The sequence below is a fragment of the Acanthisitta chloris genome, unplaced genomic scaffold (assembly GCF_000695815.1).
Source record: "Acanthisitta chloris isolate BGI_N310 unplaced genomic scaffold, ASM69581v1 scaffold26446, whole genome shotgun sequence".
NCBI classification, from domain to species: domain Eukaryota; kingdom Metazoa; phylum Chordata; class Aves; order Passeriformes; family Acanthisittidae; genus Acanthisitta; species Acanthisitta chloris.
The window spans coordinates 1-16,400 of record NW_008676870.1 but is presented as its reverse complement, the minus strand read 5'-3'; the positions used below and the strand labels follow the sequence as shown (position 1 = coordinate 16,400).

Sequence of the window (16,400 nt, the reverse complement as noted above, 5' to 3'; positions counted from 1 at the left end):
CAAGGCATAGGAAGAGTCTCAGCCTGTTGTGCTGTTTGCTTTGGTCCCCTCAAGATGAAGTACTGCTGGAGGAAATCTCTGAAGCTTTGTGTGTAACACTGTCGGTCTACAGAGTTAGTTTAGATGCTGGAGAAACAGGGATGGTCCTGAGGGTCACAGTACTGATCAAAACCAGAGAAAGTGTTCTGAAAAATCTCTTCTGGAGCTTTGGCTGTACTTACTCCTTTTCCTGTTTTAGAGCAGTGCAGTGAAATAAAAGCAGTGGTAGGTACATTTCTGCACGTGTCACCCACATCCCTAGTTCCAGGCGAGGTGAAACCTTCTGTTTTTGGCAGGTGAGGAGGAACAAAGTGCTGATGTGAGGGCTGGTTGTCAGGGGGAAGGAGAAGCTGAGGCAGCCATTTTGTTGTCATGTACTGTGATTGAGGGACAGACACGTGGGGAAATTTGCTGTGGTGGTGTAGGTTTGGAGAGTAAGGGATTCTAATGGAAGTCCAATGGGGTCCTCTCTGTCACCTAATGAAGATAAGCAAAAAAACAAGTTTCACCTATTGTGTGCTGTGGCTGTGTTTAAATCCAAGTGTAGTTAATTTATGCATGTAGCCATGTCAGAACTCTTTTCATGTATCATTTCAGCGTATGAGTGATTCTGAAACACTGTAGTTTTTCCACTTTGCTTTATTTGGATTTCCTTTCTTTCTGGGGGCACGACTTGAGTTTCTCAGAAAAAAACCTGATTAATCAGAATTGAAACTAATTTTCTCCCTCTTTCAACTAGGCATACAGAAAGCTGGCCAAGGAATACCATCCTGATAAGAATCCAAATGCAGGAGACAAAGTAAGACTTATTCTTCTTTGTTTAAAGGCTTTAAATTTGCTGTTACAGTAGCACCTAAGGAACTGAGTGCAGGCTTATTGCTCAAATTGTTAAGAAACAATAACTGTGAGAGGGAACTCTCTCTGGTCAACTTCCCAGTCTCAAAACCTGCCAGTGCACCTCGTGACAAGGTGCAGCACTTGGCTGAGTCAAATTGGTTGAGAAGGTGATGTGGAGGGAAGAACTGCCTCCCTGATCTGCTGAGATGGAATCAGCTGGTTTGGCAGCTATGTGGGTATTTGCAGAAGGTGGTCAGTTTTCCAAGTTTTTCCAGCATGGGAAACTGTATGTGTAGAGGTTCTTGAAACTGCTGCAGCATAAACCAAATTACATCTGTGGGAAGGTTGAATCAGATTTGTTATGCTAAAAGCAATTTAGGAATTGTCAATTAAGTTGACTCAGCTGGATGTCTGTAAGAAAATTGAAGTTGTAGTGGCTGCCTGGAGGTGAGCTGGGATGACTGTGAAAAGACACTAAGTTGTTATAAGGACAAACACATTAATATACATTTTAATAAGTTACTTAATTGGTGTATTTTAAGTGCCTAACATATCTTGAAGTCTTTGCCATTAGCCTGTAACTCTGTTGGGTATTGTGCCTGTGGCATCTGCAGTATTGTGCACTTGGTGGTTTTCTTCAGGAGTGTTACATTTTTTTTATTTGTAAGAAATTTGGTTTATGTTAGATACAGTAAAAAGTCAACCAAGTTTTGCACTAAAACATCATATTTTCTGTTAAGAGGTAACACAGCTAAGCCCAAGTCTGACTTTTAAGCCTTGCTTAGAGTAAGTCATATTAGAACGAGGCTGGAGAACTGTTCCATTGTGTACCTTCTTAACTGGAAGTTCATGCTGGGCAAGGAACGAGTGAAATGCTCCCATGATGTTGTAAATTCTCATGCGCAAGGAACGAGTGAAATGCTCCCATGAAGTTGTAAAATCTCATGCCTGTTCTGACTGTTCCTCTTGCAGTTCAAAGAAATAAGCTTTGCCTATGAAGTCTTGTCCAACCCCGAGAAACGTGAGCTGTACGACCGCTATGGGGAGCAAGGCCTGAGGGAAGGCAGTGGCAGCAGTGGCATGGACGATATTTTCTCCCATATCTTTGGTGGTGGATTGTTCAATTTCATGGGAGGTCAGAGTAGAAGTCGTAATGGCAGAAGAAGAGGAGAAGATATGATGCATCCACTCAAGTGAGTACCTCGATACTGCAGTTTGTCCTTTGGAGCTCTCCTGATCAGTTCTTGCCTCTGCTAGTTTCCACTCTTGATTTGCTGCTCACTTAAGATACTCTGGAGTGTGCACTACTGTTCAGCCCTGTGTGCTGTGTTTGGGGCAGGAGGCACTCATCTTGAGCTGCTTTTCATGGTTGGGTCATCTGTAGGCCACTTAATACTTCCTTTGGCTAGGTTCATTAGATTGTATGTACTTGGTTAGCTTTTTTTTTTTTTGTTTCGCTCCTTAGTTATATTTGGTAATTCTCTTCTGAAAAACCCTTCAGCAACTAAGTGTTACTCATGAGCTGGACTCTTAGGCAAGTGGAGGTGCTCTGGAAAGACTTAGTGCAGTACCAGCTGGAACTAGGGTTGAAACTCATAGTAAAGGGAAGAGTGTGTGTGGTGGGTTTGGGTTTGTATATTTTCAAAGCTGTTCTTGAATGTCACATCTAATTGTGTTTTGTAGATCTCTCCTTGCAGTCATGACTGGCTTTTTGCCTGCTGAGCAGGTCCTTTCTAAGTTCCTAAGTTAAGCTACATCTTTCCTGCATTTGGCAAACTGTGCTTAGTAAAATACATTTAATTTTACATGCTTGCTTAGTTCAATAGCTAGTACTGCATGCTGTGTTACTAATTAGCTTTGATTTTGTTGTTGTTGGTAAAGACTGATGTCAGGAAGCATTTCCTCAATACATTGAGTTGAAATTTGTATCCACTAACAAACCCTGTTAGGAGAAACACTAAATATGTGTACAGAGTCTTCTAGCAATGTATGATGGTTATTAGAGTTTGATAGTGTATGCAAGAGCTTCTTAAAAAAATGAAAATATGAACAAATCTAAAGCATTAAGAAGCCTTGGGGACATGCTAACCCTCCCCACTAAACTCTTGTGTGGAAACCCAACACAGTAGTAAGTATTCAATATGTGTTCTTATGTATTTATGTCATAAATATTTTCTGGACTGCCTAGAGAGGTTTGTTTCTCACCTGCCTGGTAGAGCTGAAAAAAATTAGCTCTGACTACATAATAGCACCTAAAATGCTAGCTCAGCTAGTTTCCTGTTGGGAAACACAAACAATCCTATCTGGTTTCTTCTGATTAAATGACAGCTTTTCTCTCAAATTCTGTTCAGATTTACAAGTGTGTATTGGTAGGTATGGAATATTTTTATATTAACTCTGTGTGAAAGCCAAAATGCTGCTTTACAATCTTATTTTAATAGCAGATTGAGTCTTTTTATGAAGGTCTGCTTTTCTTTGATTTGTCTTAGGCAAGTATTTTAATTACATGGGGAAAGTAAGTTGTAAATGGTAACCCAGGAGAAATGCTTTGTTTTGTAGAGTCTCTTTAGAAGATCTGTATAATGGAAAGACAACTAAACTACAACTTAGCAAGAATGTCCTTTGTAGTGCGTGTAATGGGTAAGTTTGTTTGTGTTTTTGAGTTCTCTGGTTGCTTTGTTGGCAGTTAGTGTAATGAAGGATCTCCCGTGTCAGATCTTGATCAGTGTTTCACTTGCTGGAGGTTTCAGACTAGCAAATTGTTGAACTTGAATGGTGCTGTTGATGGGACTGGAGCTATTCAAGGGCTTTGGTGGGAGGTGGGGAGGGGGGAGAGCCTCATTCTAATGGGCAGTTAGGATTGAGGCATTTTAACCTGCTGGTGTGGGGGGTGGGTTGGATGTTCTTGTGGTGCCACTGGTGCTTTGTGTTGCAGGCAGGGAGGGAAGGCTGGATCTGTTCAGAAGTGCAACGCGTGCCGGGGCAGAGGTGTGCGCATCATGATCAGACAGTTGGCTCCTGGAATGGTCCAGCAGATGCAGTCTGTGTGCTCTGACTGCAATGGAGAAGGTAGGCCAAGCTGTCCCGTGCTGCTAAATGTGTTTGGTTTCCTGGTTAAATCTCTGGAGGAACTTATCCAGGCCAGCTCTGCCCCCATGTATTCAGCTGGGCCTCAATCTGATGTCAGCACGGAGAGATCATTTTACTCCACAGCAGCAAGATTTGCAGTGTTTAATGTACTGAAAAGCAGCCTAGGAGCTTGAACAGTAGGGATTGATTGTTTTTAAAACTGCTGAGATGTGAATATTACTGTTAAAGTAAACCCCAAGATTTTGCTGGGTTAGGAGTTGTCTTTTTGCATCTCCTGATATCCAAGGACAGTTTAAAAACGTTAAAAATGGAAACCTGAAGTTGATTTTTTAAACTTCTTCAAAACAAGAAGATAGGTTTGGCTGAATTGGTTCTGTTTGAGGGAACAAATTCAGCATGTGGGATTTCTTTTTAGGTCTTCTGCAGTTTGCAGAGCAGTAACATCACCTGGTGGATGATTTTACTCTTCACAACGCTCAGAAACTGCAAAGAGTTGTATTTTGTGACTAGTCAAATCATTTCATAAGTGATGTTGTCTTTAAGTGTTTTGTTCTCCCATTTCACATACCTAACCTACATACTTGGTTGTTTCAACTGCATCATCACGTTATGCTTTGTTTCACACAAAGGTGGTTTAAGCTGAGAAGTTTAATGTTTTAGGCCAAGTGCATATGCTTGTGGCACTTTGAGCAGTACTGGAAAAAAGTACTGAAATTGTACAGTGCATGTGGCCCAGTCCTTTGGTTACTCTGTACAGAGACAATAGCTCACTTGAAAAGGAAAGGTGAGGAAGAACAGAGTCAATTCTCTCTATTTTGGATAGTCATCCTTCAGTTTGCTGGAGGTGAAAATGTGAAAAACTTCAGTGTATAGAAGTGAAATTCCTTCTGTGCCAAGACATTTAGCTTGTTTCCCTGGGAAATCCTATATATTGCTCTTGCACCAAACTGGGGTTTGACCAGCTCTTCCCATGCTGTGTATGCAGGACTCCAGTCCTGCTGGCTGTGTTCACACAGTGCTGGTTGTGGGGAGGTGCTGGAAATGGAGCTGTCAGGGAACAGAACCCAGTTATCCTGTTGTTAACAGAAGGGGAACTGAGCTTCCTAAATTCTTGGAAACTCTTTGAAATTTCTATCCTGATTTTTAAGGGTGAGGAGATGCTTCAGTTTGGCTTTAGCCTGTGTTATTCCTAGCGTGGCAAGGAATGGAAAAGTGTAGGCTTTGCATTGATTTTAAGAGTAGTGAATGGTAAGGCTACTGAAGCCAATTGTATTGAGACTGAGGAGCACTTGCAGTGTAGACAGACTGTTGTTTTGCCATTCTCTAAATCCCTAATAAGACACCTTGGAAGGTTATGTGTACTTCTGTTGTTATTTACTGACACCTCCCCCTTTTTTTCTCCCTTTCCCCCTCTCCCAGCTCGGGTAAATTGAGCCTGATTTCCTCTTGTGAGGAACTCATAAAGCAACATCAAATCACTAGTTGTGGTGCACAAATTCTTCAGCCTGCTTTAAAAGAGTCTTTCTTCAGAATTGGATGCAATGATGTGGAAATCTCTGAACTCGAAATTTGTCTTTGTTTAGGTGAAGTAATTAATGAAAAAGATCGCTGTAAAAAGTGTGAAGGGAAGAAGGTGATCAAAGAGGTAAAAATACTTGAAGTCCATGTAGACAAAGGCATGAAACATGGGCAGAGAATTACATTCAGTGGAGAAGCAGACCAGGCTCCAGGTGTGGAACCAGGTGATATTGTCCTTTTACTCCAAGAAAAGGAGAATGAGGTAATGCTTTTATCTTTTAAATGCCTTTTATCCCAGTCATTAATATGTAAGTTCTGTAGGTGGCCATTCATTCAGAGCAATTCATACAGCTGCAGCTCTGGGAGAGATGGTGAATAGCTTTTGATAGATTTATAGCATGGAATGTGGCTCTCATGGTGAGCCAGAAAAACCTGTGCAAGTCCTTAGCCAGAGCACAGGCAGATTCTGGTGCTTCCCAGGGCTAGTGAAAGGTAATTCCTCAGGGAAGCCTAGACTGGCTTTGATACAGTACGTGCAGTATGGAATGTGGCTCTCATGGTGAGCCAGAAAAACCTGTGCAAGTCCTTAGCCAGAGCACAGGCAGATTCTGGTGCTTCCCAGGGCTAGTGAAAGGTAATTCCTCAGGGAAGCCTGGACTGGCTTTGATACAGTAGGTGCAGTGAAGAGCCATTCAGGATGTTAACTTCAATCTGCTTTGCTCGTGACACTAACAAAATGCTAAGTGTTGCTTCTTTCAATGTCCTGTGACACGGCAGGGACCTCCTGATAGCCCAGATGGTGCTTTCTGTGTCTGCCACTGTGGTTCTGGAAATAACAAAAAATGGTGATGTTGCTGATTCGCTTAACAAAACAGAAACGTGATTGTTTTGTACTAGTTTGTGAAGACTTGTGCTCACTGTGTTCTGGAGGATACACATTGCACTTTGGAATTAAATACTGCAATTTATCTTTCTCTGTTAAAACTCCCTTGGGGCAGAGTTGAGGTGATTGCTCCTTGCTTTAATGCTATAGTCTGAAAGTGCCAGGCTTTGCTGGGATGAAATAAGCAGGAGTTTGTGTGTTACACTCAGGGGGAAATGTTGAATGGAATGGGGAAGGTTCTGTTTTGCCAGAAAGAATAGCATTGGGTACAGATTTAAACTGCAGTTATCTAGTAAGAATATCATGTTGGTTATCTGATAATTAGGTACTTTTGAAGCTTTTCAAAACTGTGTCAAGGACTGCTGATCTGTCAATCAGTTCTGCAGAGCTCTTCACACATTTCTCTCTCTCTCCTGTCACACTGGTTGAAACATGACATTGCAGTTCTGTTTGGGCTGTCATAAGGGAGAAACAGCCTGTGAGCAAACAGCAGCCACATGTGTACCATGGCATCACATTCCAGATGGTGATGCTGCTCCTGCCTTAAGGCTTCTAATGGGCTACATCTACTTTCACAGTATTACCAATCCTGAAAATACTGTACTTTATTTAGTAATACTAGATAGACTTAGTGTTCTGGTTCTGCCAGTGGTTAAATCTAAGATTTATTCTGATTAAGAATCCTGAGTAATGTGGCTTAAAGATCACTTCTGACAGCTGTGGACTACCTGATCAGGGTCCTGCTGTAGATCAGGTCAGCTGAAGTAGAGAACCCTGGTGGTAAAAGCTGAGAAACAAAGATGCTGCTCACAAACTCCAGCATGGGGGAGTAGTGTCAAACTGTTGGAAGTGTTGGTCATAGGTTGCTTGTGTGGAAGATGTTGGGGGTGAAAGAGCACTGCAGCTGTACACACCTTCCTGCTTAGTTTGAACGTTGCCTCAGAGGGTGCAGTGTGGTCTGCCTTATCTTAGGTGGCACTTGCATCAGGCACAGACTTTTCAAGCATGTTAAAGCTGTCTGAATTAACAGAATCACTTCACACAGAGGCTGTGGCTCTTGCTCTGACATGGACTTTGGAGGGTGTATATAAATAGTAATGAGCTCTAAATGATGAGTCTGGTGGAGGTGTGATGATAGGCCTGGAAGAGACATCTCCTGTTCTTGTTTTTCAGGTGTTCCAGCGGGATGTGAATGATTTGCATATGACACACAAGATTGGACTGGTTGAGGCACTGTGTGGATTTCAGTTCACATTTAAGCACCTTGATGGACGCCAAATTGTGGTTAAATACCCTCCTGGAAAAGTAATTGAACCAGGTAAGCTTGACCTGATGAGGATTTCTCTGACTTATGCTTTTGTGATTCTTTAACCCTTAATGCCATTCTTCTTGTCCTGTTGGCTGAACCCAGGCTGGGGAAACCAAGAGGATTGTGTGGGGAAGGAACTGTTCTCTGCAGCTTTCTTGTCTTTGCATTGCAGGTTGTGTTCGTGTAGTCAGAGGTGAAGGAATGCCACAGTACCGTAATCCTTTTGAGAAGGGGGATCTCTACATTAAATTTGATGTCCAGTTTCCTGAAAATAACTGGATTAGCCCAGAAAAGCTTTCAGTAAGTACTTTTTCAAGCCTCACTGTGGTGTCTTGTCAACGCGTGCACAGTGCATGTGCTGCACCTCATTGTGCTTGTTTTCAGTGCTGAAATTCAGATGCAAGTACCAATTGTTCTTTCAGCTTTTTTGATGGGCAACACATTAGTTGGAAATACCCACTGGAATGTGAATTTATGGAGCCTGTATTTGAGCTGTGCTGGTGTTGCACAGACAGGAGGGAGAATCTTTCTGCTGCTGTGTGATAAGTTCTCAGAGTGCAGCTGTACTCATTGATGGCACTTTGGGTTGATGACATGTGAGTTTCTTTAGGTGGTGTCTTCAGTTGATACAAGTACTTTTAAATGGGTCTGCACTTGAGGGCTTTGATCAGCTCAGACTTGTAAACCAAACCCACTCAGGGAGGTCATGAAGCTGTGGGAAACCCTTGTAAACCAAACCCACTCAGGGAGGTGTCCTGAAGCTGTGGGAAACTGGTCAGGTTATTTAGCAGTTGTAGATGCAACACTGAATGCATTTCTTCTTTTGGGGCAGGAACTTGAAGATCTTCTGCCAGCTAGACCAGAATTTCCCAATGTAATTGGTGATGCAGAAGAGGTAGATCTGCAAGAATTTGATACCACTCGTGGTTCAGGTGGTGGCCAGAGACGTGAAGCTTACAATGATAGTTCTGATGAAGAAAGCAGCCATCATGGACCTGGGGTACAGTGTGCCCATCAGTAAACATTTGTCTAAAAAGTTGCACAAGGATTTTCTTTCAAAATTTTGCCTGACTTGTTTTCAACAATCCAGCTGGATTGTATAAGTAATCCAGATGAACCAATGGACATCTATTGCTGTATGTGTAACTTTTAAAATTGGTCTATAGTATCTCCAGAGTGTAATTTAAACTAACCACAAGCTTACATCTTCATTTTGACTGTGTAGCAGAATAAAGCACTTGAAAGGAAGACGAGACTCCTTTTCACATGGGTTTTAAGTTTGTCCTCGTATCTGTGCTTGATTTTTACCAGTTTGTGTAGATTTTAAGTTTCATATTTTAAATTCGAATTCTACATTGTAAAGTTTGTGTACAATTTGTCCTGAGGCTTGGTATTTGGCTGCACCTGCATAAGCTGCTACAAGTAGAATCAAGAATTTCATAGCCTGTATCTATCATCTAGATGCATGGTAAATGGGCTTTGCACATAATGGGTTTAGAGCTGACTGGGAACAATGAAAGACTAAATTAGAAGTGGTTGTAAGTTTTTTCTACCATCTTGTGAACGGTTTCTGAAATTAAATAAAAGCAGTTGGTGTATAATATATTCCTTTTGCCTTGTAACTCTTACTTTTCCAGTGGCTTTAACTAGTCTGTGTATGAAGAGACTATGTAGATGATAGACATTTATAAACACAGGGAGGCTGAAGCTGCTTTAAGGCTAGGCTGAGGTTAGGTAACAGTTGTGTGCCACAGGAAAGTCTCCTCCTGCAGGAGGAGGGACTGGGCACAGGGAAGGCTGCAGCCATGTCCCCTTGGTGTGAGGAAAACAGCAGGATACCTGAATCGAGTGCTGAGATACCAAAATGGACAATGATTCAATTCTGAAATAATGGATCTCTTTTTCTCTTAGCCTTTCAATCCTATTCCAAGCCTGATTCAGCCTCACTTCCTAAAGAAATGTTTCCAGTTTAACAAAAAAAAAGCAAAAAAAAAAAAGCTGTAAAAATGAACCTTGTCTGACAACTTGTGCTTGCATTAACAGTTTGTAAAAGATTGAGATTAGTATTGTACTTGACAAACATTTTTGACCAGGAAACATACTAAATGTAGATGGTTTTGTTACTTTTCTAGTAGTTTGCACCTTGTTTTGAAGTTAATTAAGTTCTCCAGCTTCAGTTCTTGTTATTTTACCTGGTAAAAATGCCACAACAAAGTGAAAATGTGACCTTAACTAATGAACAGGTACAGGTAGTTATCTAAGCATTTTGTTACGTTAAGGAACTGTTGTGCATGAAGTGTTGGGTTGGTAAGCTGCCTCTCTATAGCAAGGTTTCTCTCCCTCTTTAAGTGAGAAAGTTGAAGCTCTACTTTTCTTTACGAATCTGAAGTGTGACTTGTTTAATTATTGCTCAGATAGTTGTTGACACTTTACCAATGAGGTTGGAGGGACAATCTCCAAGGGTTTCCATGTGCTTGGGTAGGTGTTGGCATTTGAGTGTTGCTGAACATTCTTGTTATAGACTCTAAAAATGAAGCAAAAATAAATACTGTTTGATCTGTATTTCAGTATTGACTTATGCTGTGGCATTCTCTAGTGCATCTTTTATTTTCCTTCACTGAAACTTGAGGTTGCTGTGTGAAGCTGTGGTTACCTGCTGATCCTTTCTCCTCACTGCTTTCTCCCACAAGTTTTCACCATTCACTCACAATTACAACACTAAGTAGTAGCTTTAAGATACACTTCCTTGGAAAACAGGGTATATACTCTCAACTTTTTATCTCAAATTGCTTCTTTGAGGGGGAAAGAGAGGAAGGGGTTCATGGTAACTTTTCAGCTAGGATGCTGAAGTGGTACAGGAGGAGCTGATCACTGTGTGGAGGCTAGTTCTGCTTCATTTAGGGTCCTGCCAGCAGCATCTTTGCTTAACTGGGGACTTCTTCCAGAGCTGCCCCTATTAGATACACCTGCTCTACTCCAAAGAGTACACCTTGACACAGGTGTAGTGCAGAACTCCACACACAGTCACAGCCTACACTGTCTTGGTTTCAATGGTTACTGCAGTAGTTAACTGATGAAATAAGACACATCACATGGTGTAAAGGCCTTTAAAAACATTTACTGGGCAGTTCACAGCTTTATTAGGACATTACAGACATCATTAACACTTCAGGACCAGCGTGCAAGAGCCATCACACGTTCTGCAGTCACAGGACAGTTCCATTAACTTGGTTTGGCTGTTGCCTTTCCACATAGTACAGTCAGCTCACTCTTAAGGGGAGAAAAACTCATTTTAGTTCAAGCTACCCCACAGAACGTGGGAAAAGAGAAAGCAAAGTCAGTGTTGCTGAAGCAAGCAGTGAGCAAGCACTCCCCCCTGCCTGCAGGGGCAGGTCCATGTCACACAACACAGAGCAGCCTCCAGACCCTGAGCTCCACTCAGGAGGCTGCACTGGAGTCTCAGCACCTGCACAGCTGTAAACTGGGCAATATTTCTAATCTCTGGATAGATTTCCTTTACTTCAAACAACAGCTCAGGTACCCTTATCTTCAGGTGAGTCAGGCACTATGTGCTCCCTTCATTTGGCTTCAGAACCATTTACTTCCCTGAACCAAAGGTATTGAACTGCAGCAGAGAATTGAACAGGTGTATAGTTCTTACCCAGCAAGGGATGCAGAATAGTAGATTATAACAAGAATCAAAACCTAGATGTAGCTTTGTAGGCCTTTGTGAATAGGAGACAAGAGAACTGCAGTTTGCTCATGCAGTAGGAGAGACACCAGAGCCATCCCCAAGGAAGAGTTTATGCTCCTGAGGTTCCCCCAGGCAATTAGCAAACTGCCCCTGCTAATTTAAGTGCATTTGCTTCCACACATCATCTGTGTGCAGCAGTTCTCCCCTCCCTGCTCCTCCCTCCAGTTTAAGCTTAGACTCCAAAGAGTTAAAGCTCTTGGCATTTGTGACAGCATCTCACAGGGAAACCCAGACTAGGTGTCTGGATATGCATCTAAGCTTACCACCAAGTTATGAATATGCTGCACTGTGTCTCGATTTAGGAGCTGCACATCGATATTACAGAGGTCTCCACCAGCTGTGCAGAGTGTCTAAACACAAAGAGAAACAGTTTTACTTGAGAGCTGTGCAGAGTGTCTAAACACAAAGAGAAACAGTTTTACATGAGAGCTGTGCAAAGTGTCTAAACACAAAGAGAAACAGTTTTACATGAGTGCTCAGCTTCTCTGGAACTCATGTGCTTCCCCTGCTACACTGCAAAAACTGTTCAGCAGCATCTCATCAGGAACAGTAAGAGCTGTCACTATCAGGCAATTCACACTGATCAACTGAAAAGGAAGTTGAAAATGTTTTAAAAGAAAAAGATACCTGTCCATCAGCCAGGGGGATGTTTACAAATGGAACAGTTATATTTTGAGGTACTGATTTACTTCTTTTCAACATGCCTTGAACTCTTCCACTGGTAGGTAAAGTTCTTGAGACATTCTGTGGGAATCCAGCACTAGAATACAATGCAAAGGTTCAGCTGAGGTTAACTTCCTAAGCTCTGCTGGAAATTTTCAAGCATGAAGCAAATGCAAGTGACAGGAAATACACCTAAGTGAAAGACAGGTTTAAATTCTCCCAGTTGTGCCAGAAGACTACAGGAACTCCAACCATCAGCAGCATTTAGTAAGCACCTCTAGGTAACATTTGGTGACCCTGACAGTGCAGTAACCTCAGCCTGTGCTCCAGGCCAGGGAGCAAGTTGACATTTGGACCAGTGACAAGAATATCCTCTCTCCAGTATCAGCAGTCAATGTTTACAGTTTTGGAAAGAGGAAACTTCATGCCTCAGGGCTTAAGATAAGACACAGGCTATATCTGTCTCCTACAGGGAGAGAGCAGTAAAAGCCAAGGCTGGTGCAGGGAATGCCTCATGCCATACAGATTCCTAAGCTTTCAGTATCTGATCCTTTCTCTACTGAAAAACTGTACAGTCTGGCTATGTTCCACATGGAAACAAAGCTCTGACACTTACAGCAGGCCCAGGTGAAACTGAGCCACTTGCTGGTTTCAGGATCCACTGAAATTAAGTTTTTCACCCCCTCACTTCAGCTGATGACTTGTGTCAAAGCCAAACTCTGTAGGAGAATGACAGTGACAATCTTAACTGTTCAATATGCAAAGAACTGATGATCAGTGTATTTGGTTGAGGGTTTTGTGGGGTTAGTTTTTTCAACACAGCAGTATTTGGGACATGTTAATCAAGGTTGGGCTCGGAGAATTGGAGTCTGAGCTGTAAACCTATAAATAGTGAGAGTAGAATTTATGCTCTAAATAGTTTTTTTAAAAAAAACTGAGTTAGGACATCAAATCCTGTGCCTCCATGAGAAAGTTAACCACACTCAGAGCAGGGGGTGTCACTGCTTCACATCCCACTGCCAAATTCAGTAGCAAACCATGAAGATCTATTAAATCTAGATGGATAATTATTCATATTAGATTGATAATATTTAACAAAATCATTTACTAAGAACATACCAAAACTCCCTTTACCTTTTGGATGCTTTTGGAGTGGATTTCAAATTTGTGGCACTGCAATGAGAAGAGACAGAACAATTCCTTAGTCCCAAAAGAGCAAAGATGCATTTCCTACACACTCCTTTGCATCGTCTGGAAATCTGCACTGATCACCTAAGTTCAGAACTGTAAACCTTCAGTGAGAGAGACACAACTACATCCCTTCACCAGCCAGAGGTGCTTTGTTGTTCAGGGTTCACATCACTGCAGTGCATCTCATTAGGGTTATGGCACAATCCCTTTATCACTTATGTTCCTGTTGGGCTCAAATCTCAGCTACTTAGTTTCAAAACAATTTTATTCAGCACTCACAAGTTCAGGTGAGCTAAATAAGCTATCAAAGGTCAGTCTTACCTAGAAAGAGGGCTCAGTTTGCCATTGAAATCCGAGGGCAACGAAACCAAGGACTTGGTTTTGGAAATCTGGAAATGTATATGTAAGACTGCAGTTAAAAGAAGTGGCTGATTTTTCAAACAGCAGGTCACTGGCCTGCCCAGGCATGGGCCTGGCAGGTCACAACTGACTAAGCCCTTATATTTTTTGAATAAAACCAGAATAAACTTACTTTTTTAGAGATTTTCTTGGCAGAAACGTGCTTGGCATCTTGATATTCCACAATTGTAGTTACCTTAACTAGAAATGTATGAGCAAGACAAGGGAAATAAGCATCTCATGAAGAGCACAAAACACACTTCAGACTCAGGTTTGAAGCCTGTTTACCCACTGACAGCTACTTAGCACTTCTGCTACCCCATGGTCATTCACCTGGGACACGGTTCAAAGCAAACCATGTGACACACAGGACAGCCAAAACACACCAGACACTCCCTTACCCCCAGACAAAACAGAATTACATCCCAGGGGTAGAGTCTTCCTTATTGCACATTTTGGGATATGAAGAAAAATGTTCTTCCTTATTGCACATTTTGGGATATGAAGATATTTCTTACATAGCTTCTTATATGAAGATATTTCTTACATAGCTCTATGGGCAGAAGGACAAAGGGGAAACTAAGAAACTAAGAAAAGAGAGGTGACTTTCCCAGCTCTTCTGCTATACTGCAAAGCACTGACAAGTCACTTAAATCTGTCTCTTCTCCCTGTTTTCAGTGATACATGCAAAGGGCAAGAACTCTCATCTCATGTTTTGAAGTACTCCAAGAGTAGCACAGCTCGTGATCCAACACACAGAATGCTGGGGGGGATGTTACACACTTTTCCCTCTTGTATTCTTCAGGCTTAACACTCACTTTACCAAAGCTCAGTTCAAACCCATAAAATAAAGAAAATTTAAGAACCACAAGCTATATATTAATGGATTGACTTGCCTCTTTTGCTGTTGCTCTTCACCAGTTTGGGATTTGGTACATCTTCTAGAGAGCAGTCAGTCTAAAACAACAATTTATCCAACAAGGGCAGGTCAACAGATTTTACCCAGGAAATTAATACTATGTTACAAAAGGCAGTTGAGCTAAAGAGGCACAAAAGCAAGTGGCAGAAGTGGGATTGGCTAAACACATTTATTTTTTCAGAAACACCTGGATTTCTGCCAGCAGATGACCTTAAAACTTTAGGTAATGCTCCTAACTGCACCATGGCTGGCTCGACAGTCTTTTCATGCCATCTTCTATTGAAACACACAGCCAAATAAAATAATCTGGCAGGAATATTTCCAGCAGAGAGAGAGGAATTCTATTCTGCAAACTGTGACAAACTTTGAAAACACACACTTACCACTGCAGCAAGAGCCAGTTCCTCTCCTCCTTGCAGATCTGTAACCCAGGAAAGTTTAGTTTTTTAGATAATACAACTTGCATGATTTTCATCCTCAGGCTCTTACCTTATGGGCTAAGAGGCTGAACAAGTAATTCAGGATTACAGTGGCTTAAATAGTTAACCTCAGTTAGCATATATATTGCATTTGAACAAGATTCAAGCCTTGTAGGATAGTCACTCCTACAAAACAACCATGAAAAACTTAGGCCATTTCAGGATGTTTAATCTTTGAGGGGATACTGAGTGTAGTCACAGAGTGTATATAACAAAGAACCACATGCACACAGTGTGCTGCAGAAAGCTCACACTGTTAGGCAGAAGAAAGACATCAAAATACATACTCAGGCTTGCAGTAAACTCAGGTTCTTCAAGAGCCTTAGGCTGGACCTTTGTGTGGCTCCTGCAATTTGCAGCTGCAAAGGCAGAGCCTAAAAACCTCAGTTCCCATCAGAATGTTTGTCTGATGCTGAGTGGACACCACATCTTAAACTGCTGCATGGATGTGAGGTTAAAAACTTGTTTGCTCATCAACACAGGTAAACAACTAGACAAGAAAGGCTCAGTAGTAAAAGACTTCAAACTGATAAAGAAAAAATAACCTGTGGCTGGGAGGAACAGATGCAGATTGTCAGGAGTGCTGTGTCCATGCACAGAAAGCACTAGGTTTGTAACTACTCCTTGGCTCTTCAGGCTTTAAATAAGACAACTTAACAGGACACTTAATTAAAAAAAGCATTCACTGTTAGCTACAAATTCTATCCCCTGTGTTACACATGTCAGTGTATTTGGACTAGAGTGCTCAGTGAGCATTTGCAGGGTAACAGCACTGCTGATTAGCTTAGAATACTCACCAAACAAAGCAAACTTTTTCATAAAAGCCACTAAATTCACAGGTTTTCATAGGATTTAGGGGTTGGAATGGATCATCTAGCCCTGGGCAGGGACACCTCCTCACTAGCTCAGGTTGCTCAAGGCTCATCCAGCCTGGATTGAACACCACCAGGGTCGGGGCAGCCACCACATCCCTGGGCAACCTGGGACAGTGTCTCACCACCCTCAGAGCAAAAAACTTTTTTCTCCCGTTGGTCACGGGCACTGCTCGCACGTCCAGGGCCACGGACACACTTACTGAGCAAGTCTTTCCTCTTCATCTTCCTGACGGCAGTTGGCATCGTCAGCAGCTCCACCGCCAACGCCTTCTCCGCCGTCTGCAGCAGCGAGTCCAGCTCCTTCTTCATCTCCTGCATGTGCTCCTTGGCTTGGAAACAAAACAGCTTTTAGCGCCGCATGTGTTAGGCGCTTTCAAGTATGAGCGCCGCAAGCAATCGCATTATAAGAGAGAGTTCAAACAAGGCTTTATGCGCAGAAATCCC

General features: G+C 42.1%; 2 protein-coding genes across 2 annotated transcripts; one reads left to right on the top strand and one right to left on the bottom strand.

The window, feature by feature from the left end:
* Positions 1 to 770: 770 nt before the first annotated feature.
* DNAJA2 (DnaJ (Hsp40) homolog, subfamily A, member 2) lies at positions 771 to 9,281 on the top strand. Its single transcript, XM_009076306.1, has 8 exons — positions 771 to 838; positions 1,849 to 2,069; positions 3,436 to 3,516; positions 3,812 to 3,945; positions 5,550 to 5,746; positions 7,541 to 7,685; positions 7,849 to 7,976; positions 8,509 to 9,281. The coding sequence occupies exons 2-8, from the start codon at positions 1,957 to 1,959 to the stop codon at positions 8,695 to 8,697; spliced, it is 987 nt and encodes a 328-aa protein (XP_009074554.1). The 5' UTR covers positions 771 to 838; positions 1,849 to 1,956; the 3' UTR covers positions 8,698 to 9,281.
* A 1,617-nt stretch (positions 9,282 to 10,898) lies between these two features.
* Positions 10,899 to 16,285, bottom strand: LOC103803734 (borealin-2-like; the record flags this gene model as incomplete). The annotated part of the gene is made up of 9 exons (XM_009076307.1): positions 10,899 to 10,946; positions 11,694 to 11,780; positions 12,058 to 12,190; positions 13,228 to 13,323; positions 13,606 to 13,673; positions 13,817 to 13,884; positions 14,580 to 14,640; positions 14,980 to 15,023; positions 16,157 to 16,285. Coding segments are annotated over 9 exons (734 nt in total), but the record flags the coding sequence as incomplete, so codon positions are not given.
* Positions 16,286 to 16,400: the final 115 nt, after the last annotated feature.